The sequence below is a fragment of the Hibiscus syriacus genome, unplaced genomic scaffold, assembly GCF_006381635.1.
Source record: "Hibiscus syriacus cultivar Baekdansim isolate YM2019G1 unplaced genomic scaffold, ASM638163v2 tig00110799_pilon, whole genome shotgun sequence".
Taxonomy (NCBI): domain Eukaryota; kingdom Viridiplantae; phylum Streptophyta; class Magnoliopsida; order Malvales; family Malvaceae; genus Hibiscus; species Hibiscus syriacus.
This window is the reverse complement of record NW_024062868.1, coordinates 75,783-100,945: the sequence shown is the minus strand read 5'-3', so window position 1 is coordinate 100,945 and position 25,163 is coordinate 75,783. Positions and strand designations below refer to the sequence as shown.

General features: G+C 35.6%; 2 protein-coding genes and 2 pseudogenes across 2 annotated transcripts; 1 reads left to right on the top strand and 3 right to left on the bottom strand.

The window, feature by feature from the left end:
- Window positions 1–419: 419 nt before the first annotated feature.
- Window positions 420–2,254, bottom strand: LOC120141402 (annotated as a pseudogene).
- Window positions 2,255–7,319: 5,065 nt separating this feature from the next.
- LOC120141396 (NDR1/HIN1-like protein 13) lies at window positions 7,320–8,144 on the bottom strand. The gene has a single exon (XM_039156283.1). The coding sequence runs from the start codon at window positions 8,142–8,144 to the stop codon at window positions 7,320–7,322; it is 825 nt and encodes a 274-aa protein (XP_039012214.1).
- A 7,810-nt stretch (window positions 8,145–15,954) lies between these two features.
- On the bottom strand, window positions 15,955–16,779 carry LOC120141388 (pathogen-associated molecular patterns-induced protein A70-like). Its single transcript, XM_039156278.1, has one exon. The coding sequence runs from the start codon at window positions 16,773–16,775 to the stop codon at window positions 15,957–15,959; it is 819 nt and encodes a 272-aa protein (XP_039012209.1). The 5' UTR covers window positions 16,776–16,779; the 3' UTR covers window positions 15,955–15,956.
- Window positions 16,780–17,996: 1,217 nt separating this feature from the next.
- LOC120141390 lies at window positions 17,997–24,704 on the top strand (annotated as a pseudogene).
- Window positions 24,705–25,163: the final 459 nt, after the last annotated feature.

The following is a 25,163-nucleotide window of genomic DNA, read 5'->3' as shown; positions in this document are numbered from 1 at the left end:
AACAAAATTTGTCCTAGGCGGTTCATTTCCCAATACGATTGTTCGATCAGGACCAACTTAGGTTTTCTCCTTCTTTTATATAATTTTTTTCTCAGTTTTGTTTGATTGAGATTATGCATTAGAATTGATTAAGGTTCAACAAGCCTTCTATATTTTGCCAAGTGTTACCCTAATCCTCTTATTTATGATCCATGGGAAGAACCATGGATTTCTTAAATTGTATATTTTGACTTTAAAATTCGGCCGTTTAGGAAAAGGTAAGATTTAAAAGTTTGTAATCATATTTGGTGTTGAATAAATTTAGAGTTGAATCAAATCAGATGCAAATGAAAAAAAAAGATAGATTCTCTTAAAAATCGGGTTTTTTTACACGAAATTCGAATTCGATACTAACACCTAGCTGAATGAAAATGGTGTGATTTCAATTGAGATATGGCTTTCTTCTTTTTGTGGAAGAAACTATTTGAGCTTTCTTCATACTCCAAGCATTGAGGGTTGAAATATTGACATCAAAAGTGCCATTATTGAATGCATATAGGTGGGCTTGGTTATCAATGGCCAACTTGGGGTAAACTCTAGCAGTTATGCAAGCTCTTCCTTCCCCACCGAAGCTCTCCACGATCGAATGATCTATCTTCAATTTCAGAATCCGAATGTATCAGTCTAGAGAAAAACTTCAAAATGTTCGAAACGAAGCGTTAAAAGCAGATGAACATACGAGAATTCTCAGAGAAATCTTCTCATGAAGAGGGTCTATGTCGATGAAAGCTCCATAAGTTTCTTTCTTTAGTCCTTCCCTTGGAGATGACCTGCTCTGATCACTACACATGAGCACAACATACTCGTCGTTGCTTCTGAAAACGCAAAAGAAGATTGCGGTTCGCTCCGTCAAGTCTTTCGATGCGAAAGCCAGTATTCCGAACGGTCCGTAATTGCCTCGAACAGATGCTGTCTTTTGACTACAGAGCAGTTGAGGATCCATTGAACTCGGATCCATTAATTCGGTCTCCTTTAAGTTGGATAAGTCGAAGGACACTTCGACATCGGCCTTTAGCAACATAAAAGCAATGGGACTAACTTAATCTTTCATCCATAACTGATTCCTGAATATTAATCACAATTGAGAAATATAGCCATACCTGAGAAGCTGTAATGCCTGAGACTTCAAGTACAGATCCACCCTTGAGTTCCTTGTTCTCCAAGCTGACATTTTCGGTACGCTGCTTCTCGATCTCTTCCACTGGCCATTGAATCAATGGCTTACCAGTTATACTAAGCACAATGCTTCGAGGAATCGACTGAAAATAAATATCGGTTTTGTTAGAAAACTAAAAAATCTTCTATCTAAACCACTTGCAGTTGCAATCATATTATGTTTCAAAACTTACCTTACCTGAAGACCAGACCAACCTTTCTCTACGTCATCTGTTGTACTGTTGGACTCTAGTATCCATCCCCACAAGATCCTTCTCTTCTTGTCACTATCGAAAAATGTCTTAGAAGCATAGAACTTACCATAATCATATCGTAAATCCTAACCATTCTTCAAGAAATCAGTATCAACCGAAAAGTTATCTGTCACGGGCATGTAGTTTCCTAATATGTAGTGATCGCTGTCGTTGAAGCTTGCCTTGAGAACATGTTTTGTCGATCCATCGAGCGAAGATGTGTCAACTCCATTGTTACCATCGATCGAAACCGGGTAGAAATCAGGACATTCCCACATCCCAGTCCTTGTGGACGAGTGAAGAGGCTCTTTACTCCTAGTCCATGTAACAAAATCTCGGCTTCAATATAGTATCCCCCATCCATGGCCATCCATTTGGTTCCCGACCAAGACTCTCCATAATCCATCAGGGCTTTGCCAAGCTGTAGTCTGATCCCTAACGAACTTGAGGTCAATACCATCAACAGGGGTCATTAGAGGATTATGAGATGATTTCACCCATTCTATTAACAAAGGATCAGATAGGTTCTTAGGCTCGGTCAAGTTCTGAACTTGACGGTTCATGGTATCACTCCCGGTGTATAAAATAGCAGGCTTTTCGCCCGAAAGGAACGTGGTCGAGCCGGACCAGCAACCGTTGATATCGAACAGATGATCAGGAGAAAGTGCATTATCAAGATGAATCCAGTTGACAAGATCATATGATATGGAATGGGCCCATGTTATGTTGCCCCATACTGCAGCATTAGGGTTATATTGATAGAACAGATTGTAAACTCCCTTGTAATACATTCCACAAGATTTATATCAAGAATTTCCGCATCTGAAGACCTTACAATTAGGATCTGCAGTGCCATAAGTTCTCCCATCTAAAGACCATCATTACATGTCAAAACACACACAAAAACCAAAGCAAAAGTCAACAGAACTGGGGTTAAAAGACTGTAGATCGAATGGTCGCGTGAGTGAAGCAAACCGTTCATCCAGTTGTTGGGAGGCTGAAAGTGGTAAGCAGTCCTATAAGGCTGCTGCTCCATTGACAGAGATTGAATTCTTCCATTTCCAAACGACAAACAGAAGAAGCAAATGACAAAAACAGCAGATATCTTCTTCATCGTGAACTTCAGCTTCAGGTCAGCCATCAATGGCACTTCCCCATCTGTTTCCCGGTATTTCAGGGTCAAATGAATTTGAATAATCTTATTAATGCAACTTGTCCAATTGAATTTGTGGTTAGTTTATATAATTGAAAACATAAAATACTAATTACTCAACAAGAGGACACGTGATCCATATAGTTTTGACCCTTGTGGTAGGTTTCTTTATAGTTTTGTTTCTTCACCGGCCCTCGAACCATGTCGGGTTTATATGGCTCAAGCACCACTAACCACCAAGGTCCTAAAGAGACCAGTTATATAATTTACCCAAAAGTTTAAGGCAAATTATTATTTTTATTCCAGGGTCAGATATATCATTAGGCAAAAGATATTTGGTGTGGCATCCCATGCTCATTTCATGCAATTTCAGGCAAAAGGGACTGTCGGCGAAAGGAACAAAAAGGGTTAGAACCAAAATTGAAAGGCCCTAGTCCCTGCCCATTGCCTTTCAGTGTTGACCTTTACATTCCCTTCTTTTTCTTTCTTCTTTTTTACTTAAAAATGATAATAAAATATTAATAGTAAACTTTTTATCCAATTTATAACATCAAAACCCTCAAAGGCCCAACAAATATATAAAAGAACAGTCCAAATAGAAAAGGCCCAATAATTTACTTAAGAAATTAGATATCTAAAACCATCGAGAGGGGATAAACAAACCGCACACATCATTATTCGTATCTATCATTAATAAATGAACATAGAATATTTGTCTATATTAATTTATTTAATTTAATAAACGAACAATTCATCAAATGTCTTGTTCGTTTACCATCATAATTAAACTAAACATTGACAGTGCAATAAAAACAAGTACAACCATAACAACACATGTTATTCTAAACACAAATAGGACTCGGATCGCACGTAGGCTAAACCAGAAAGTCTGGACACGTTCAATCATGTAGACAAAATGTGATTATAAGATAATATCTGTTTAGAATATTTTTTTAGTTATTAAGAACGCATATACATCATTGTTCCATTTCTTTCATCATTCCATTCTCAGGCTATCGCGTTTCTTTTCCAACCCTAATTCATTGTATGTATGTATGTATGACGTACACAAACACACATGATTTCAAACAAGTGTGGCATGACAGTAGTTAGCCGAGTGGGTCTTGAACCATGTGGATAACTTGGTCCACACACTGCCTGAATCTAATTGAAACCGCAGCTCTTGCCTTAACCCTAGCTAGGGTCGAAAACCCGGAAAGATTAACCCAAATAATATGTGCGGACAATCCGACACAAGGGAACGGACGAGCGCAATCCTGAAAATTTGAAATTTTTATATATTTAAAATTTTCTTTTTGTTGATAATATATTTTCACTATGTGGAGGAATTAGGTGATGGAATTTGGGGGTCAACTTAAAACTTTAAAAAATTAGAGGTTTACATTAAAAATTTTAAAGATTTTGAAGGGTTTAGTTTATATTTTTCCAAAAAAATTATGGTTTAACTAAGATTTTTAGAGGCTTAATGAGATTCTTTTTTAAGTTATGGAGGGGATTTAATTATGAACATACAAAAATTATAAAGTTTAATATGAATTTTTAAAAGTTTTGGGAGAACCAAATTAAATTTTTAAAAAACTTTAAGGTCTAAATTATATTTTTAAAATTTTGGGGGCCATGACTCTCACGGACCCCTCTAGTGGTCGTCATTGTTTTCACTCCTAAAGTTTTATAAATTTACTATTCCTAAAGTTTTATAAATTTGACTTTTAACGTAAAATCATGTGTTGATTGATATTTAATATCCAACTGAAATGCTACACATAATTTTTTTTATTTATTAATTTGTGGTAAGTATAAACTAGCAAATGTTCAAAAATAACTCTCAATCATTTGATATTAAATACTCATATTCCGAGTATTCTTAATGTTCGAACCTAAAATCTCAAAAAAAATAATAATAATTTTTTTAATAACTAAGATCATTTGATTCGTGTAAATATTACACATAAGATGATTTATACGATTTATAAGAGAGGCTGTTGACTAAACCCTATACATAAGTATCCAGGACTGGAAACCCAATTAATAGTTTCCATAAGCTGTAGGAGTGTGACACTTCGAAAATATCTCACGTCAAATGTCTGTCGATATATATATTCCCTTCCATTATTTATAGTCATTTAATACAATAAAAGTTTATAAAGCCTGATCTCTTTCCCGGAAATTCGTAAAAAATATTCATATTTTATAATTATTAAAAGTTATAAAATGATATTAAAAGTTATAAAATGATATTTTAATTTTAGAGTATTATTTTATTAAATTATTTTATCATTAAAAGTTATAAAATGATAATTTAATTTATTTAAATATAAATATTTTATTTATTTATCGTTAAATTATTTAATGAATTTATTGTCTATTAGAGTTGTAATTAATTAATGCCATCAAAGATATGATGACACACCCTCCTTATTAACACAAGTCGTAGATCCAAAATTATTTTTTATGGTAAACATATATACGTTAATAATATTTTTTTTTTAGATAAAATGAATATAAATAAAATTTCAAAGGGTATATCGTCCGTAAAATGAGTAACTAATCGAAGAAAATTAAAATTTTAAGGTAAGCACCATTAGTAAAATAAGTAATTAATCGAACAAAATTTGAATTTCAAGGCGGGCACTTGTCCACCTAGACCAAACTGTGAATCCACCACTGACCGAGGGGAGTGGAGGTGGTCGTCCCCCTAAAAATTTAAAATTATCATATATTTTATATTTAAATTTTATTCTCGCATTAATTTTAGTTCTTCCTCTAAATCTAAAGTTATCCCTTAACATGAAATCATGTGTCCGTCTCTCCTCTCACTCCTATAAGCTATGTCCTAATGTAAATTACCCCAGACTACCAAGTTTCAAATCTTATACAAGAAATATCATAGATACTGAATATGAGAAAGTCTCACGTGTAATATCCTTAATATACAAGGATACGAGTTACCAGGCCATGTCTGCTGTTGCAAGAAGCTCAAACAACCCAAGCTCAGATTTTGGAGGCAGATATGTTCAAGTAGATCTGATAATATATATTATATTTTTAAATATTTTAATACATTTTTACAGTAATATTTAAAAATATTATAATTTTAGATATTTGTACGCATCTTATAAATAATGTTAATCAAATTCGGATCACTTAAGATAACATATTATCTTATGCTATTGAAATTACTTTTTAAGTTCAAATATATCGCGTTTTTAAGAGTTAAGTGTACTATATGTTATCAAAATATGATCTTCATTTTAAATTGGTCTTCAAAGTTTTAAATATTCTAATTTTACCCTTAAACTATGACTCTTATTCTAAACTAGTCCCTAAAACATTCTAGATTCATCCTTAACTATGACCTTCATTTTATATTGATCTCCAAACTTTTTGAATATTTTGATTTTATCTCCAAACGTTTGAATGATTTAGGGAGAAGTTATTGGAATATTCAAATTTTTGAGGACCACTTTTGAATTGGGTCATTGTTTGAGGACGAATTTAGAATGTTCAAAAGTCTATGGACTAATTTAGAATGATGCTCGTAGTTTGGGAATGAATTTAGAATATTCAAAAGTTTAAAGATCAATTTAGAATGAAGGTCGTAGTTTGAGGATGAATAGTGCAATTAACTCTATTTTTAATAAAATGATTTTAATTCAAATTTAAGAGAATATATTATTAAAAGTAATATACTCAAAATATTACATTGATACAGTTTGTTCGATGATCTAATTAAATATGTTTTTTCTGTAAAAGGATAATATTCAATTCTTAGTGTGAATATAAAAATTAAAATACCTATTAAACGTAATCATTTTGGTCCTCTATCATGCTTATATTTAGAATTTAATATAATTATTTTAATTTAAAATAATTGAATTCAGTTAAGTTTATAATATTATTAGTTTATCTGAATTATTAACACCTATAATCATTTTGGTTTAAATTGTTCGGATGGATTTTCATTTAAATACACCCTTCACAGAGAAAAGGGTAAACTACGCATTTAGTACTTAAAGTATATGTTTTGATCTGTTTAGTATTTAAACTTTCAATTTTTTCAAAATTATACTTAATGTTTAGTTTTCATTTCATTTTAGTATATCTCCGTTTAAAACTTAACACATTCAGTATATAAACTATCAGTTCAGTTTGTTTTAATACCTAAACTTGCAAAAATTTTTCAAAACATAACATTAAATTTTAAATAGGGATACTAAAATGAAACAAAACTAAAATTTTTAACGGTTGGGTATTAAAATGAAACAAAAACTAAACGTTAAGTATGATTTTAAAAAAAATTAAAATTTTAGGTACTAAAATAGACTAAAACTGATAATTTAAATACTAAAAGCGTAATTTTAAATTCGACATAATGTCCAATCCAACGACATTTTAAAGAAAAATGGAGTTAGTATTTCAATAAAAAAATCAACGTTGTTAATTATTTTGAATTAACTAATAAAACCATAAAATTAAATAACTAAATTATATTGAATTAAAGTATAAAGATCAATAGCAAAAAAAAATATAAAATCCAAATTAAATCGTAAACAACACAAAAGACTCGAACTCAAAGCATTTCTTAGAATGTATTGAATTTCTTAAAGGGACGTTTTTCATGGATCATTTCTTTTACAAACACCAAAAACAATGAAAACAAAGCATTGAAAAAAGAAGAAGAGAATTGTTGAATGTTCTTAGAAAGTCCATTTCCAGATCTTAATCCGGAGATCAACCTTACATTTAGCTCCGGCAACATTAGCCACCGCCGGCGACTTACCTTTCGGAACAGCCCCTTTAACCCCATCGCACGTAACCCTAATCCCAACTTTCTTGCTCTTCAAGCCACCCGCTTTAGCTGTCACTTTAGTATCCATCTCCACTTTCAACAACACTCCACTCCCCTGCTTCAGCTCCGGCCTCAATTCATTCACCGTCTCCGCATCCAAATCCATCGACGCCGCCATCGCGACCCCCCTGAAAGTCGACTCATCTTTGCTGTCACTCACGAACGCCGGCAACGTCCCGTTCCCTATCAAAACATCGCCATTGCTTGTCACGCACGAAACAACGAAAGGATCGTAAGAGAAAGAGAGATGGGAGTTCGGGTTTTTGGAAGAAAGGGTTAGGTTGAAGAACGTCGAGAGATGGGAGGAGGAACCGTCTGCGGCGGTCTTGAGTTTCAAGCGGTGGACACGGAGGGAAGCGAGGGTGAACGAAGGGCGGTGAGGGCGGTAAAGGACGTAAAGAACAGTGCCGGTTATGCCTACTAAAAGTGCGAGTATGAGGACTATGAGCATGATCCAGAAACAGCAGCAGCAACAATAATTCCGCCGTGGACGGTATTGACGGCGTCTGTTACGGGATGGCGCCGGACGGTATGGTAGGCGAGCTGTGGGGTTAATAAGGTCTGATTTGGTGGCTCCGCCGTTGGTTTTGGTTGCTGTGGCAGCGGCTGCTCCACCATTGGCGGAGAGCGGAGCAGCGGCGGCCTTGGACGAAGGGAATACTTTGTCTGCCATTGCTGAAACAATGAGGGGGGGGGGGAAACAAAGTACTCGAAGGTCTGTGAGGAGAAAATGGAGAAAGCAAATATTTTAAAGAGGGAAAGAGTGAATTTGAGGGGAAGAATGGAACACTGAAGTGAAAGGAGTAGTACTTTCTACCTTTCGATGGTGGCAACTCACCATATTTGAGATTTTTAATATTATTTTTTTGTAAAAAATTGGCAAAAGTTTGATCTTGATCCCTCTATTATATTTGAATTCGTATATAGTCCTTATACCATTAGTTATTTTGATTAAAATAGTGAGGTGCTTTGCCCCCCCCCCCTTTTTAAAAACACTCTCAACTCATCATGTAAGTGGATTTCACATTATTTTAGCCAGAATAATTAACGCCATTAACTATTTAGGTTAATTAACGGGTAAATTACGTATTTAGTACCTAAATTATCAGTTTTAATATGTTTTAGTACCTAAAATTCAATTTTATAAAAAAACATACCTAAAGTTTAATTTTTGTTTCTTTTTAGTAGCCCACCGTTAAAAACTTTATTTTTGTTTCTTTTTAGTACTTCATTTAAAATATAACGTCAAGTTTTGAAAAAAAATGAAAGTTTATATATTAAAATGGATTAAAACTGATAGTTTAGGGACTAAACACATACAAATTTTAATGATAGGGTACTAAAATGAAATGAAAACTAAACGTTAGGCATGATTTTAAAAAAATAAAAGTTTAAGTACTAAAACAAACCAAAACTGATAGTTTAAGTACTAAATGTGTAGTTTACCCTCAATTAATTTGAGTATAAATATAGAAAGAATCAATTATATCAAATTAAAATAAAGTGGTTGAATTTTAAATTCCGATACAATATAGGGACCAAAACATTCATTTAACCTAAGAATTTTAGATTTCCAAACTTTAATACCAAGTCAAGTTTTTTTTCTTTTTCTTTTTTGTGAATGTCCAAAGGAACATCTTACACGTTGGTTGGTTTTCAATGGTTATTTTTAGGTCATTTTGCTTTTTGAGATGTGATGATGGCGTAAATTATCAGAAAAATTATTAGGGTTACCTTCCCCCCTGGTTATAGATCTTAGATTTACTAAATAGATTGACTAGGTAGGTTGATGATTATTTTGTTGATTACTTTTTAATAATAATAATTACATGTATAATTATAAATAATGATTAAAATTTTAGGTTCTTTTAAATAATTCACTGGTATTGTTATTTTTTTTATCAGCTCGATTATCGCTCATATCTTATCATAACTCTTGTATTTTTCTTAATCTTTTTTATCTATCCAATTGACGTTTATTTGATTATCTTGATATTTTGTCTCTATTTTAGATCATCATATTGATTCTCTCGTGTTTATAACTATTTCAGATAAATTGCGTTTAAATTGTGACAACATTCAATACCCGTTTTGCACTATCTTGAAACCCAAGTAAATATTTACTTTTTTTTTAATTAACAAGGTTGGAGAATCTTGTAGAATAGTATTATGATCCTGCCATGATTATCACTTCATCATTGCCATGTCAATGTAGGGTCATATTCTAAGATGATAACTCATCTTCCAAGTTGCCATTCATGCCTCACTTTCTGCCTTATTTTTCTCCTACCAAATTCTAAGCAACAGTCACAATGTCATCCATCTAACATTGTCGTATAGTACGATATAAGTCGACTTCGATTGCGGCACAAGCGAGGCTAAAGCGGAAGCAACATTCCGAAGTTGGTAACGTGGTATAAGTTGATACGGATCGTGGCATAAAGCCGGTTCTTCGTTCGTAAGTTCGAACATCCATCCAAAGTATTCCCCCTTACATAAGCTCGGGAAATTTGGTGACTTGATCCACAAGGGATAAGTGATTATAAGGATGCCTATAAACACACTTCTCATGATATGCAAAACGAATTTTTATGTCGCTTTTCGTCGAGATTGCATGTTACTTGACGAAATTAATCTAAAGGACATTCACAATGAGGCTGGTGGTGGAGATTATCCTCCGACTTCAAAGCCTCGTTGACATACCGGTGATTACTCCTGTGAATCTGCTCCTAGTAACAAGCTACCCGAAAAGAAACCGAGAAAAACAAAGGATGAAAATGGCAGAAAACTTTGACCAACGTTCCTATGGACAAGCAATAATCGCTAACAGTCCTGGAATTACTTCTCATTTCAGAAAATTATGATTTTGATTCATTATTAGTACTCAATTTGACATCTGATACATAAATACCAGTAACATGTCCATTAAATACCTAGAATTACTCCAAATGCTGTTAACATTGCACTTAGGTGAGTGTCATGCATGTCGAATGTCACGTTCCGATTTTCATTGGTTTTGATTTAAATTGAATTTTATTTAATTATGAGGACCAAATCATAAAAAAACTTTGAAAACTTGAGGTCAATTTTTGACAATTATAGGAGGCTCAGGGACCTAAGTTGAAATTATCCCATCAATTTTTAACTTTGAAAAAAATATAGGTGCACTATTTTAATATAATTTCTTTCTCATTGGATGGGAACCAAACTTAAAAAAAATTAAGAAAGGTTTCCAAAACTTGTCGTCCTCTGTTCACTGATCTTCGGTAGGCAGTGGAGTGCACCGCCGCTGCCACTTTGTCCCCCGTCGTCCTCCGATCAAAAGTCATATGCCAATTTGTCAAAAGTCGTTGTCGTTCACTGTGAAAACTCCTCATTTATGTTTTTCGACGTCTTGAGTCCGAATCTGTAGTCTGTTTTGTCAAATTCAAACACAGTAAGCTATTTTTTAACCTTTTATCCTCTGATTCGAATAATTTTCCTTTTAAGTTTTGTTTCTAACGTAATCTGTTTTGCTATGTATCCGAGACTTTTTGGGGCATCGAATTTAAGTTAAAGGGAAACCAAATGGAGTTTAATTGATTGATTGGTGTGTTTAAAAAATCGAGATAATATTTTACTGCATTTTGAATGTTTTATCGTACTCGTTGATAATTGATAATTCCATGAATGAAAATTATTGGTCTCGTGCTTATTGAGGATTTCTAAAACTAATAGTGAATACAATATAAAGGCGGTAAATTGAATAAGACTTGATGGACTCTTGTAAGGAACTACAAGATTAACGAGAAATAATTTCAAGTTCAGTGGTTAATTGGTAATTCAAGTAACCTAAGAATCCGTAAACTCTAATTTCTTTTGTAAAATGGTTAAATACTGAAAATAATTGGAAAACAAATTATGAAAATACTCTTGATAGGTAAAATTACGAAAATACCCTTATTATGTTAAAAGATGAGAATTGTGCCCAAAGTGAAAAATAACTCTGAAAAGCATCCTTTGAGTTACGCTCCTAAGCAAACACCTGAAGACTAAACCAACCAAGGTATCTGTAACTTCTGAATGGGTCGAAATGGCTTAAATATATGATAAGACTATATTCGAAAGAGAATGACTAGAATAACTCTGAGTACTAAAATGACCCAAATACCCTAATGATCTGATTTAAGAAAATGTTTGTAGACAAGTTTTGAAAGTACCAGTGAAGCATTAAATATTTTAATGACCCTTAAAAGTTATGGAGACGACCCAAGTACATCAATCATCTTGGAGACTATTGCGATACATAAATAAAACAAATACCATCGGAATACATACAACTCCTCAAGATCCGTTCAACAATGGTTCTGAAGATGATCAGTTCGACTAGTGTTGTCAGTATTAAAGTGTGAATATTTTTGAAGTGTATCGATTTGAGTGGTTGATAGATATCGTAGTGTTGAGATTTGTTCAGCTTTAGTTGACACGATATCCTGATAAATCAACATGAATCTTGAATACCATAAATCATTATTTCACTCCTATTGGATTAAGTTGCTAAGAATCCACTAGAAATCAAAGTGTCTGAAATACCCTTGATGACCTAAATAATGGAATCAATTTGGTTATATCTGAAAATCTTAATTTATTCTGATGTAAGAGTTCCTAAATACCTTTATGATACACCTGAGATCCTAACTGGTTCTGAAGTATCAATCTCTTAATGTCTGTTTAGATCCAATAACAACTAAACCCTTTTAATAGGGACCTGGATCCTGAAATCCAATCAATTTTGCGTAAGTTCATACTTTCTATTCCTGATAATTTCCAATCGACTTCGAAAAATATTTAGATCCTCTAGTGTGTTTCCTATTGAAAAAAAATATTTTCTCTGAGTTATATAAAGTACGATTTTTGATATATGGTTTCTGATTTTTGACACAATATGCAATTAGCTCCTAATTTTTTATATTATTGTCTGCTATCTGATCTGTTTTATTGGGGTACTATTTGGGTAGGTGTCTGAAGACTCTGAGGTTCAGCTAGCTGGTAAATCAATTTTGTTCTGATCATTCATTTTGGACTCCTAGATCCTAGGGGTCTAGGGGAAGTCCTTATGGATGCTTGTTCTAGGGTACTTCATTTGGTATACGATTAGAGGAAAATTTTGTATTTTAAATAAAAACCCAACTTATGATTTCTTTTTTTTGATATTACTGGTTCTATCTGAAACTGTTTTATTGGGGTATTGATTGGGTAGGATTCTAGAGTCTCTGAGGTTCAGCTAGCTGGTAAATCCTTTATGTTCTGATCATTCATATTGGACTCCTAGATCCAAGAGGTCTGGGGTAAGTCCATATGGAAGATGTCCTGAGAAATTTCACTTGGAGTATTCAGTTGGAGGGTACTACAGTGATTTTAAAAACCTATTTTACTTAAATAAATACTATTGTTTTTAAAACTAGGATTACATTTTATTCTGATTTTGAAGAAACACAATAGACATTGTTTCAATATCTTGAACCTGGTCTTCTGAACGTTTCCTCTGAGCTATAAGCTACCTTTCTGTTATCCGAAGAAATATCAGTGGAATCTCAGCTCATCACGGAAACCTGTAGATGCCTAACCAATGAGAAAATTTTAAACGTTTGCTATTTATGTGCATGTCTTTCAGCATGTTTTGGTAGTTTTGTATTACTGAGCTTCCCAAAGCTCACTCTTTTACTCACCATTTAATGTTAAAAGAATAAATTCAGTGCAACTATCGACATCAATAATGAGAGTTCCTATGGCTTTGTTTGTAGAGTACGGTCCAAGTGTAATTAGGGGGCATGTAGGTGATATTTGATTTTTTTATACTGGGTCTGGAACTTGTATGATTTTAATTATGTTTGTAATATATAACTGATTTTCTAAACTTGTATTTTAATTATAAATTATTTTATGATTTTACATGTTTTAACAAAAAAATCAATTTCTCCTGAATTTTTACTGTGGGTCGCTCCGGTTACCCTAATGTGACACTTCAAATCGAATCGGGTAATCCGTATCGGGTGTTACAGTAAAACTATGAGAAATGGACAAAGACGAGAAACAATGCAAGCAAAAATGTGCATTACACTATGGCCATGCATAATGACATGGTATGGCAACATCACAATATGCGACAACTCAGTCAAGAGACAAGAAAGCCATCATGTGCATAACTAAAAACGGTGACATGGTTAACGGATTCTACTTGCCTTCATTCTTTGCGGATCCAGAGTGATGCGGAAAGCACGGGAGAAGAAACCTTACAAACTTCTTCATCAGCAGTGATGTCAGCTTCCATGATTCTTTGATTTCACCCAATCTGTCACGACTTCCAGTACCAAGTAAGAGAAAACAATAACTTTTTCCGCAAGTCATCAGCAGAAAATGTAATTCATTTTAAGAACAAATATTTACGAGGACATATCAAACATGGTCCGAGCATTGCAGTTTAAAACAAAGGATCTCGTAACTGCGTAGCAGTGGGAAGACCCAAATAATCTACTTCCGAATATGGAACACTCGAATATTATAATAACACTTCTGAATGCCTTGACGTGAAGTTAAGTCACTACATTTTTATAATATTCGATCTGAATTAACCGATCAATGAATTCAATACAAGTGATAATAAAAAAATGATTGGTATTTTTTAAACAATCATATACTACAATTCTTCGAATGAATTACATAGGACTTGAACCTTGATTTTTAACATCAACATAGAGCCTAATATGTCACATTATAGAAATAAAAGGACTAAATTATATAAAATTAAAATACGGGGATTAAAAATATATATTTCCACTAATTAAACTACAAGTTACAAGAGAGCATTAGATTTGGGTGTTAACGTATAGTACCCAAACAAACTCTCCCACGTGCATCACAGCCAAGCACCTGACAGCAATCAGCATTTTTTGCGGACAAACAATTTTTTTACAGTAAAATAAAATAAAAAATAAACTCCTTTGATATTCATTTTTACTAAAACAGCCCCATAGGTCTCCCTTCAGTCAAGAACAAATGTGGGCCCTTTTAGTAAAAGCATTGCCTCTTCCTCTCCTGGAAAACATGCCACACCCATTATACGGTTTTCTTTCTTCAGGTTTTGGAACCGACAGCCCTCGCAGTCTTGTCTGAAAAATTGAGTTTAATTTCATTACAAGTCCTTAATTACAATCTTCAATTTAAATTAGTACTTGAACTAATAATACTCTCATTTTATCCGTAAATTGTAAATTTTATTTTAATTTAATCTCCAAATATTTCATTCTAATTTCATCTTAAATCACCATTATATATTAATCATATCCCTTATTAGTAAAATTGTTACACAAATTATTAACTATCATGTAAAAAATTATGTGCATTATATAATAATATTATATGACATAAATAATAATTATTGTTGAATTTAAATAAAATAATAATTTAATTTTAAAACTTAGAAAAATCATAGATAAATTAAGAGAACAAAAACAAATAACCTTTCAATTTCATTCTAAATAATATTTTTTTATTAATCTAAATAATAACTTTAATAAACGTTGTATGACATTAATTTTTGTTCAGATCACATCATACTACTATATAATACAAGTTAATATTTACATTTAAGTTAATAGTTTTTATTAATAACAAATATTAATATAATTAGTATATCTTAATAGTGCAAAAATAAAACCAATTAAACAGTCACGATAGTCGAGAAGAATGTTGTTTTTTTAGGTAATAGATTTACACTATAGGTTATTAAAAAATCCATTTAAGATAAAATTTAAAGACTTTTTAGAATTAGGGTTATAATTTCATAATAAAATTAAATTATTGAAAATTTTAGGAAGTAATTTAAAATAAAAATTATAATTTTAAGATAAAATTAAAAACAATTGTTATAATTTAAAATGTGTATAATTTTTTTATTAAACTAAGATGACTATAAAATAGTATATATTATAAATATTCTTAATCATTTGATAATAAATATTTAATCATCTTAATATAATTGTTGTTGTTTGAATCCGTGACTTTTAAAAACAACAACAATAAATATTGAGTTCTTCTGCTATTGATGTAAATTGGTACTAAGTTCCATTTCTTACAGCCATCTAAAACAATAGAAGTACTAGTAGACAACAGCTAAAAAGCATAATGCTACTAATGGCAATGGTGAACGTTAATGGAAGTGGGTTCATGAATCCTAAAATTAGTAAAATTTTAAAGAATCTATCCCATTAAAGGCTCACTCTTCAAACCATGTGAAGAAGATGATGCTTTTAATGTTTGGAACTAGAAGATGAAATGACAGTGCCATACTTTCCTAACACAAACTTCTGGAAAAACAATACCAGTACTGGATCTATACACCCTTACATTACACACCGATCATGGAAAACCCTGAAATTAATCCCCAAAAAAGAAACAAAAAAAAGGATGTTGAAAATCTAAAGCTTTGACGTTTAGTAATTTACTTTCATCTTCCACTTCCTCTGTTAACCATCTCCTTGTACCTAATGATGGAATCAAGCTTCTGTAACTTCAACTGCTGCTTGAACTTGTTGATGAAATCATCCGCTTTGGCATCCACTTCCTCGTCTTCCTCCATAGCTTTATCCTTCCCTTCCCTCACGGTGGCCGGCCGTCGAGCTTCAACGATGTCATCTTCTTTAAAATGTCGAAAAGCGGACTTTACACTAGCGGATTTCTTCATCTTCCTGGGAAGCTTAGTCGGTACCTCCCCGGATGCTGGTTTAGTACCAGATTTAGTCCTCGCAACATGGCTATTTTCACCATCCAACTGACCGTATATTTCTTCAAGCGTCCGTCCGCCACTCTGGGTCGCCACGGATTCCTCCGCTGTCCCGTCCGGCGCAAAATGGGAGAAACTTTCATGGATTTTCTCGGGAGAGAAGTAGCTTTTGAGGTTAATGGACATAACCATTTGTAGGAACGAAGGTGATCGGTCAAGGGAAGCCTGCTGGTGATGGAAAGAGAAGTGGAAGTCACTCAAATCCGGGGCTTTTTCATATGCAACAGCAGGCTCTTGAGATCTATACGCACACAGGTTGATAGATTTCAGCCTCTGCAGCACAGATGTAGATCTAACAAGCTTTGGGTTTGTTTCATCGTCTTGTTCATGTGTTTTGCCATTGTTGTTGGAAGTCAAAGTGGAAGTGAAATAAATGGTGCCGATTGTGAGGTTGATGAAGACGAAGAACACTATTGGGGTAAACCAACTGAGGATTGATGTCCATATGGAATATGGTACTGTGGACATTGGCTCTTCCAACATGGCTTCTGGTTTTCAAAGCCAAGGGTAAAGTTGTGGGAAGGTTAAGCTTTTAAGGGCAGTGTCTTTGTGTTGGGCATGTGCTGTGGCCTGTTGGAGTTGAATAGATCTATGGGAAACAGACAAGGGGCCGGGGGCTTTGGCTTTGGCTTTGGTGGACGTGTGCGACCAGATAGATATGAGGCTTCTCGTTAAACGAGGCAGGGTGGCTGACATTGATATTTTGTATGATATTTTATGAGTTGACCTTTAAATTAAATTTTACACGAATTAAATTATTTAAATGATTAAAAAATAATTATTATTTAAAAAAATATTAAATTTAAGTATCAATGAGTATAATATGAGTGATTAAGATTTTTATTATTAGATGATAAAAATATTTAAAATAATATTATTTTATAATCATCTTCATTTTATAAAATAAAAGACATTAGTCCAATAAAAACACTAAGAAGACATATGAAAAGAAATAGGGTAAACTACACATTGTATCTCAATCAATTATGTGTTTAATAATAAATAAATTATTTTATTTATTAAGACGACATAATTTTTAAACAAATAGAGTATTTATGTCGTACCGTAGCCTAATTAAAAGTAAGGGAATACGTAATCGAAAATGCTATAAAAAATCATAATACTTTCAATTGACTATAACCTAATATGTTAATTTTTTTAATATTTTTTTGAACCGAAAATATTACGAAAAAACAATTCAGTTATCAATCGAAAAATGTTATAAGAAAAAGTTTACAATCAGAAAATGTCAGAGGAACCAAATTTGAATATTCTACCAGCACTAAAATCAAATTAAAATGGAAGATGAAAAATGTTATAACTCAATATCATCATTCCAACTACACTTAGTATTACCTATTTGGATCTTCTGCCAGCATTGAAAACAAGAGGGGTCAAATTAAAATGAAAGATGAAATCTTAAGTTTTAGAATAACAGAGGGACTAAAATCACAATTAAACGTAAAAAGTTGATTGGTAACATGGAAGAAAGCGGGAGTTAAGGAAACAACGATGACTCGAAGAAACAATGTCGACGTATTGGAGTGCATATTTAAACAAAAGGTCGCAACTGTGGACGCCATATATCACCACCGCTGTAACCTTCTCGGAATCTTTATACATTCTGTGTATGTATAGTTCCAAGATTCTTCCTTCATCCTCTTTACTTTGATTCGTCATTCTAAAAAGTAACGAAAATAAATCCTTTCCGTATAAATTGAATCCATCACTTGATTTGCTTTAGATTCTCTCTTCTCATGTTCTTCATTCGGCTTTGTTCTCTGGTATTGAAACCCATACACTTATTGTTTCTGGGTTTTTGTTCTTAATTCGTTGTGTTTATTGGTTTTTTTAATTTGATTAGGATATATGGGCGCTGCTCCGCCTTGATCGTTTGGGATCAAACAGCACGCTTTTCCGATGTAAATTTCCAGTAACCTTTTGTTAATTTTCTGGTTTTGATGTTATTGACTGGTGGAAACTTTGGGGATGAAATAAATTTCGGGGAAAAATGATTTTTGGGGTATGTGATTTCATAATTCAACCTAATTTTAGCTGCAAATTTGTTCAATTGTGCCAAAAGTTTCATTAATTTTGTTCATTTTTAAATCTGTTTCACTTGGTTTGAATCAACAGAGTCGTTTTTTTTGCAAACGATAACCGATTCAATGAGCAACACAAGCCGCCAATCCTCGGAGCTAGATGCTTGTCGTGACGAACCAGCGGCGTTGAAGTTAAAGCTCATAGCCATAGCCTCGATCCTCCTATCCGGTGTAGCCGGCTTCGCGATTCCACTCGTAGGCAAGCACCGTAAGTTCTTCCGTACAGACGGTAGCCTTTTCGTAGCCGCCAAGGCCTTCGCGGCCGGCGTGATCCTCGCCACCGGCTTCGTCCACATGCTCGCCGGTGGCACCGAAGCTCTCACGGATCCTTGCTTGCCAAAATACCCATGGTCCAAATTCCCATTTCCGGGCTTCAGACCTCGGGATTGGACTAGTCGTGGATAACAAGGACGGGGTAGGGAAAGTTTTTGGGGGAAGAGGAAGGTGGGGGCATGCACATCGTTGGGATGCATGCGCATGCAGCACACCATAGGCATAGTCATCCACATGGAGAAGACGTATGTGATGGATTACTGAGGACTCGTCCCTATGATCATGATGATGGACATGGTCATGGTCATGGGCATGGGCATGATGATGATAGTGGCGTGAGGATGTTGTAGTTTCCCAGGTAATTTATTTTCTTCGACTAAACGTATTGTCTTGAAGTTAATAAGTGCCATTCATGCTTTTTGCTTGAGATTGTTCAAATTTGCCATAAATGATGCCTTATGAGTGTGATACTTAAGCAAACACAGTGGAATTTGTTTGCACCATAGGGGACCCTAGGTTTAGTATTGTTTTCGACAAGTGCCTTTGAACGGTAAAAAAAACAACGCTAAACACATTCTTAATATATGTCTTAAGATTAAAGTGGTCACTAACCCTTTTGTTCCTCGATGATTTTCATCTCATGTGCTCGATGAATACGTTTTGTTAATTCTCGAGTACGTTATGATTGATCGATCATCCATGCCTCATGCAAACTGATGTGTGTATGATTAACTTTTCGATTACATACACTGATAAGTACATGAGTTTCTTTCTTCCCTAATTTGAATGTGACAAATTGTTACGTTCAATGCCCTACAACAGTGTTTTGATTGGTTTCTGAACTTCCTTCTGATTAATGGCTGATAAAATTTTGGGACAAAGTTTGAGCTGTTGGTATTTGCATATTTTGCCATGGTTGTAATGTCTTCCTTTCAGATTTTAGAGCTCGGAATTGTTTCACACTCGGTCATAATCGGCATATCTCTCGGTGTTTCCCAGGGTCCATGCACGATGAGACCTCCAATCGCGGCGTTATCGTTTCATCAGTTCTTTGAAAGATTTTCCCTCGGAGGCTGCATCTCCCAAGTGCAATTCAAAACCCTATCATCCACAATCATGGCATGTGTTGACGAAAACGGGTAAAGAAAACAAAAGAACACGAGAATTTTACGAGGTTCGACAATGTGCTTACGTCCTCGGTGCCTAGGCGGCGCTAGAAGTTTTTATTCAATGATATTTTAGGTCTAGGTTACATCTCTATTTATAATAGAAAACCCTGGTACATAATTACAAAATTAACCCTGTACCGTACCGCGGGGGGCTGCGCCCCCGCACCCCAACCCACATAATTCGTAACCCCACAACGAGACTTTCTTTGTAAGGACAGTTGATGTTCGCTCACTCCGCTCCATCTCCTGTCCTCTTTACTGGTATATTTTATGAGCCATACCTAACAAATCTCCACCTTGGCGAATATTCTGCCTTTTGAAAATTCAATGTGGGTTGGGTTACCTTGATTCTTTAACAACTCGAAACATTCAACAAGTCCAAGCAATGCTTGAACTTGTCTGTCGTAACTGGCTTAGTGAACATATCAGCGGCATTTTCATCAGTATGTACCTTCTGAAACAAAACCTCTCCAGATGCAACCAACTCTCTGATCTTGTGGAACCTTACATCAATATGTTTAGTTCTAGCACGATACACCTGATTCTTAGCCAAGTGAATAGCACTTTGATTATCACAAAGCAACTGAACTCCACCTTGTTGAATACCCAACTCCTTCACTAAACCAGTAAGCCATAAAGCTTCTTTTGCAGCTTCAGCCACTGCCATGTACTCAGCTTCAGTTGTAGATAGAGCCACAATAGATTGAACAGTAGACTTCCAACAAATAGGCCCTCCACCAAGAGTAAAGACATACCCTGTCGTAGATCTTCTATTATCCAAGTCACCTGCATAGTCTGAATCCACATATCCTACAACCAAAGGATTATCCCGCTGACTCCCAAAAACAATTCCATGTCCCACAGTACCCTTTAAGTACCGAAAGATCCACTTGACTGCTTCCCAATGTTGCTTACCAGGTTTAGACATGTACTTACAAACTTGACTAACAGCATGAGCTAAATCAGGACGAGTACATACCATCGCATACATCAAGCAGCCAACAGCATTAGAATACGGAACCTTTGCCATATCTTCAGCTTCCTTATCTGTCTTGGGGCACTGTTCTGATGAGAGCTTAAAGTGATTCGCCAATGGAGTGCTAACTGGTTTCGCGCTGCTCATCGCAAACCTTTCTAGCATTTTCTCAACATAACCCCGTTGAGATAGCCGCAGTTTCCTTGAGTCTCTATCCCTGCAAATTTCCATTCCAAGAATTTTCTTTGCAGCACCTAAATCTTTCATATCAAATTCCTGACTCAATAAAGTTTTCAAACCGATAACATCATCCATGTTCTTCGCAGCAATCAGCATATCATCAACATACAGTAATAGAAAAATAAAAGAACCATCATCAAGGCTCTTAAATAGACACAACAATCATACTCACATCAGTTGTAGCCAATCTTGATCATATAGGAGTCAAACCGTTTATACCACTGTCTCGGAGACTGTTTCAACCCGTACAAAGATTCTTCAATCTGCAAACTAAATGCTCGTTTCCAGGTTGAGTGAAACCTTCAGGTTGCCGCATGTAGATCTGCTCCTCTAAATCACCATGCAAAAAAACAGTTTTAACATCCATCTGCTCTAAATGCAAATCCCAACTAGCCACCAATGCAAGTACTGCTCGGATTGAAGTGTGCCTGACCACAGGAGAAAAGATTTCATCATAATCAACTCCTTTCTGCTGTGAAAAACCCTTCGCTACCAAACGAGCCTTAAACTTCTCCCCCTCTTTTTCTGTTACTACTGGTTTCTTCTTATACACCCATTTGCAACCAATCGGCTTCTTACCCTCAGGAAGGGGAACTAACTCCCATGTGCGATTGTGATTCAAAGACTCCATCTCCTCAACCATGGCTGCCATCCACTTATCGTTTTCCTGACTAGTAACGGCATCATGAAAAGTAACCGGATCATCACTGCTAACAATAAGTGCAAAAGATACCAAGTCTTCAAAACCCAATCTGTTCGGAGGCTTTATATTCGTCCGTCTCACCCTGTCTCTGGCGAGACTATAATCCTGCAAATCATCCGTAGTGGAACCACCAGAAGTCGGTTGAGAAGTTTCTGGTTTCTCAACTGGAAACTGCTCGAAATCCACCACTGTCGTGTCTTGCTTCTGCTGCAACATGGATTGTTCATCAAAAACGACATCTCTACTAATCACAACTTTCTTCGTAACTGGATCCCAGAACTTGAATCCTTTGACACCTTTCTTGTAACCCAGAAAAATGCACTCCTTCGATTTTGCATCAAGTTTGGATCTCTCATCAGCAGGTACATGCACATAAGCAAGACAACCAAAAATCCGTAAGTTATCAAAACTAACATCATGACCAGTCCATACCTCTTCTGCAACTTTCCCAGCCAGCGATGCCCTTGGCGATCTGTTGATAAGGTAACACGCCATGTTAACAGCCTCAGCCCAGAAGTGTTTGGGAAGCCCCGCATTCAACCGCAAACATCTGGCTCTTTCATTCAACGACCTATTCATTCGTTCCGCAACACCATTCTGTTGTGGTGTCTTGCGCACTGTAAAATGCCTCTGAATCCCATGCTTCTTACAGAATTGTAGGAATTGTGAATCTGTGTACTCCGTACCATTGTCAGACCGCAAACACTTGATTTTTCGTCCTGTTTGGTTTTCTACCTCAGCTTTCCACAGCTTGAACTTCTCAAAAACTTCAGATTTCTGTTTCAAAAAATACACCCAAACTTTCCGTGAAAAATCATCAATAAAAGTAACATAGTACCTAGATCCACCCAAAGACGATGTCGTGGAAGGCCCCCATACATCAGAATGCACATAATCAAGAATCCCTTGAGTTGTGTGCTTCGCAGTCTTGAAACGGACTTTAGTCTGTTTACCAAGAACACAATACTTGCAAAAGTCGAGCTTACAGCTTTCGACACCATGCAACAAGTTTCTCTTGTGTAATTCTGCCATACCACGTTCACTAAGATGAGCAAGGCGCATATGCCACAATTTTGTCGTATCATCACAGGACTCAACAGAGTGAACTCCACCTGCAACGGTACTCCCTAACAATCTGTAGATATTCCCTGCAGTCATCTTGCCTTTCATCACAGTCAATGCTCCTTTAACAATCCGAATGGTTTCCCTATCCTCGTCAGCCTTAGGGATAAAACCATTCTTGTGCAAAGTGCCCAAGGAAATCAAATTCTTCTTCAAGTCTGGGATATGTCGAACACCACTCAACGTCCGAACGGAGCCATCGTGTATCTTAATTCTGACATCACCAATACCAACAATATTGCAACATCGATCATCACCCAAATAAACCGAACCAGAATTAACCGGCCTGTATGTCGAAAACCATTCCCTATTTGGCGTGATGTGATAAGAACATCCAGAATCAAGAATCCAAGCATCCGTCAATTGTGTCGTTGAAATAGAAAGCATATCACCCTCACTGCAATCAGAATTATCATCCTCGACCACGTTCACAGACTTGGATGAGCCATCACGCTTCTCATCTGTCTGCTTTTTCAACTTCGGACAGTCTCGCTTCATATGTCCCGCCTCCTTGCACTTGTAACAGTGAATCGTCTTCTTATCCCTGGATTTGGATCTGGAATTCCGCTTCCCGGACCCTGCCTTCTCTGGCTTCCGTCCACGATCTCGATTACCCTTGACATATAAGCTATCGACTTGAGAGCTTTCCCCTGCATTCTGCTTCCGCTGGTTGTGAGCCAACAAGGCTGCAGTAATCTCCTCAACATTGATAGTCTCTTTCCCATATGTAAGAGTAGTCACCATGTGTTCGTAAGAGGGAGGCAACGAACACAACAGAATCATCGCTCTGTCTTCATCCTCAATTTTCACATCAAGCCGAGCCAGATCAGAAACGATTTGATTGAAGACATTCACGTGTTGCGCCAAATCGTGATCGTCCTGCATCTTCAGCCCATACAGCCGTTGCTTCAGATACAGTTTTGTCGTTAAGGATTTGGACATAAACTGACTTTCCAACTTCCTCCAAATTTCGTCTGGAGACGATAGATGCATGACGTGATACATGACCTCGTCCGCCAAGCATAATCGTATGGTTCCTGCCGCTCGCTGCTGCAATTCTTCCCAATCTTCCTCATCCATCGACGCCGGCTTTGTAGATCGCAAAGCCTTCAAGATCCCTTGCTGCGCCAATAGATCCTTCACCCTCGTTTGCCATAATCCGAAGTTACCCTGACCATCGAATTTCGCGACTTCGAATTTTGCTCCTGACATCTGATACCAATTGTTGACGAAAACGGGTAAAGAAAACAAAAGAACACGAGAATTTTACGAGGTTCGGCAATGTGCTTACGTCCTCGGTGCCTAGGCGGCGCTAGAAATTTTTATTCAATGATATTTTAGGTCTAGGTTACATCTCTATTTATAATAGAAAACTCTGGTACATAATTACAAAATTAACCCTGTACCGTACCGCGGGGCTGCGCCCCCGCACCCCAACCCACATAATTCGTAACCCCACAACGAGACTTTCTTTGTAAGGACAGTTGATGTTCGCTTCGCTCACTCCGCTCCATCTCCTGTCCTCTTTACTGGTATATTTATGAGCCATACCTAACAGCATGTTTTTTTGGCCATAACAACCTCGGCCGGAATCGGCATCAGGACCAACATTGCTTCGTTCTACAACCCTTACAGTCCGATAGCTATTGTTACTGAAGGCGTCCTAGACTCGTTATTGACCGGGATTCTAGTTTACATGGCATTAGTAGATCTAATTGCTGCAGATTTTCTAAGAGGATGAGCTGCAATTTTAGACTTCAAGTAGCGTCCTACTTCATGCTCTTCCTAGGAGCTAGTTTAATGGGTTCCCTTGTCATCTGGGCCTAAAAGAAAATTTAGGACAGAGAAGACTTGTTTTATTAGTTCTTTTATAAGCTCGTCTTCTTAACATAGCATAAATTTATGTCCATGATATAAAAGATTACTAGTAAAATTTTAGGGAAAAAGGCATAAAGAGATCCTTGTACTTTTTAAAAAATCAATGTAGCCCCTGTATTATTTTTTCTCGCAATTTGACCCTCCAACTTAGAAAACAAACGTAATGTGATAATTTGATTAACGTTTTTTTTGTCGTTGACTGTTACGGGATTGATGTGATAGTTTACGATGTTGACATGACAGTTCAGGGTGACAGATTAGTGTAGTGGATGACATGACAAATGAATTAAATTAATAACTCTAAAATGGCTAATGAATTACCACATCAACACAGTGGATCACCACATTAACACTGTGAATTGACATGCCAATGATAAACAATGAAAAACGTTGGTAAAAAAATTACAT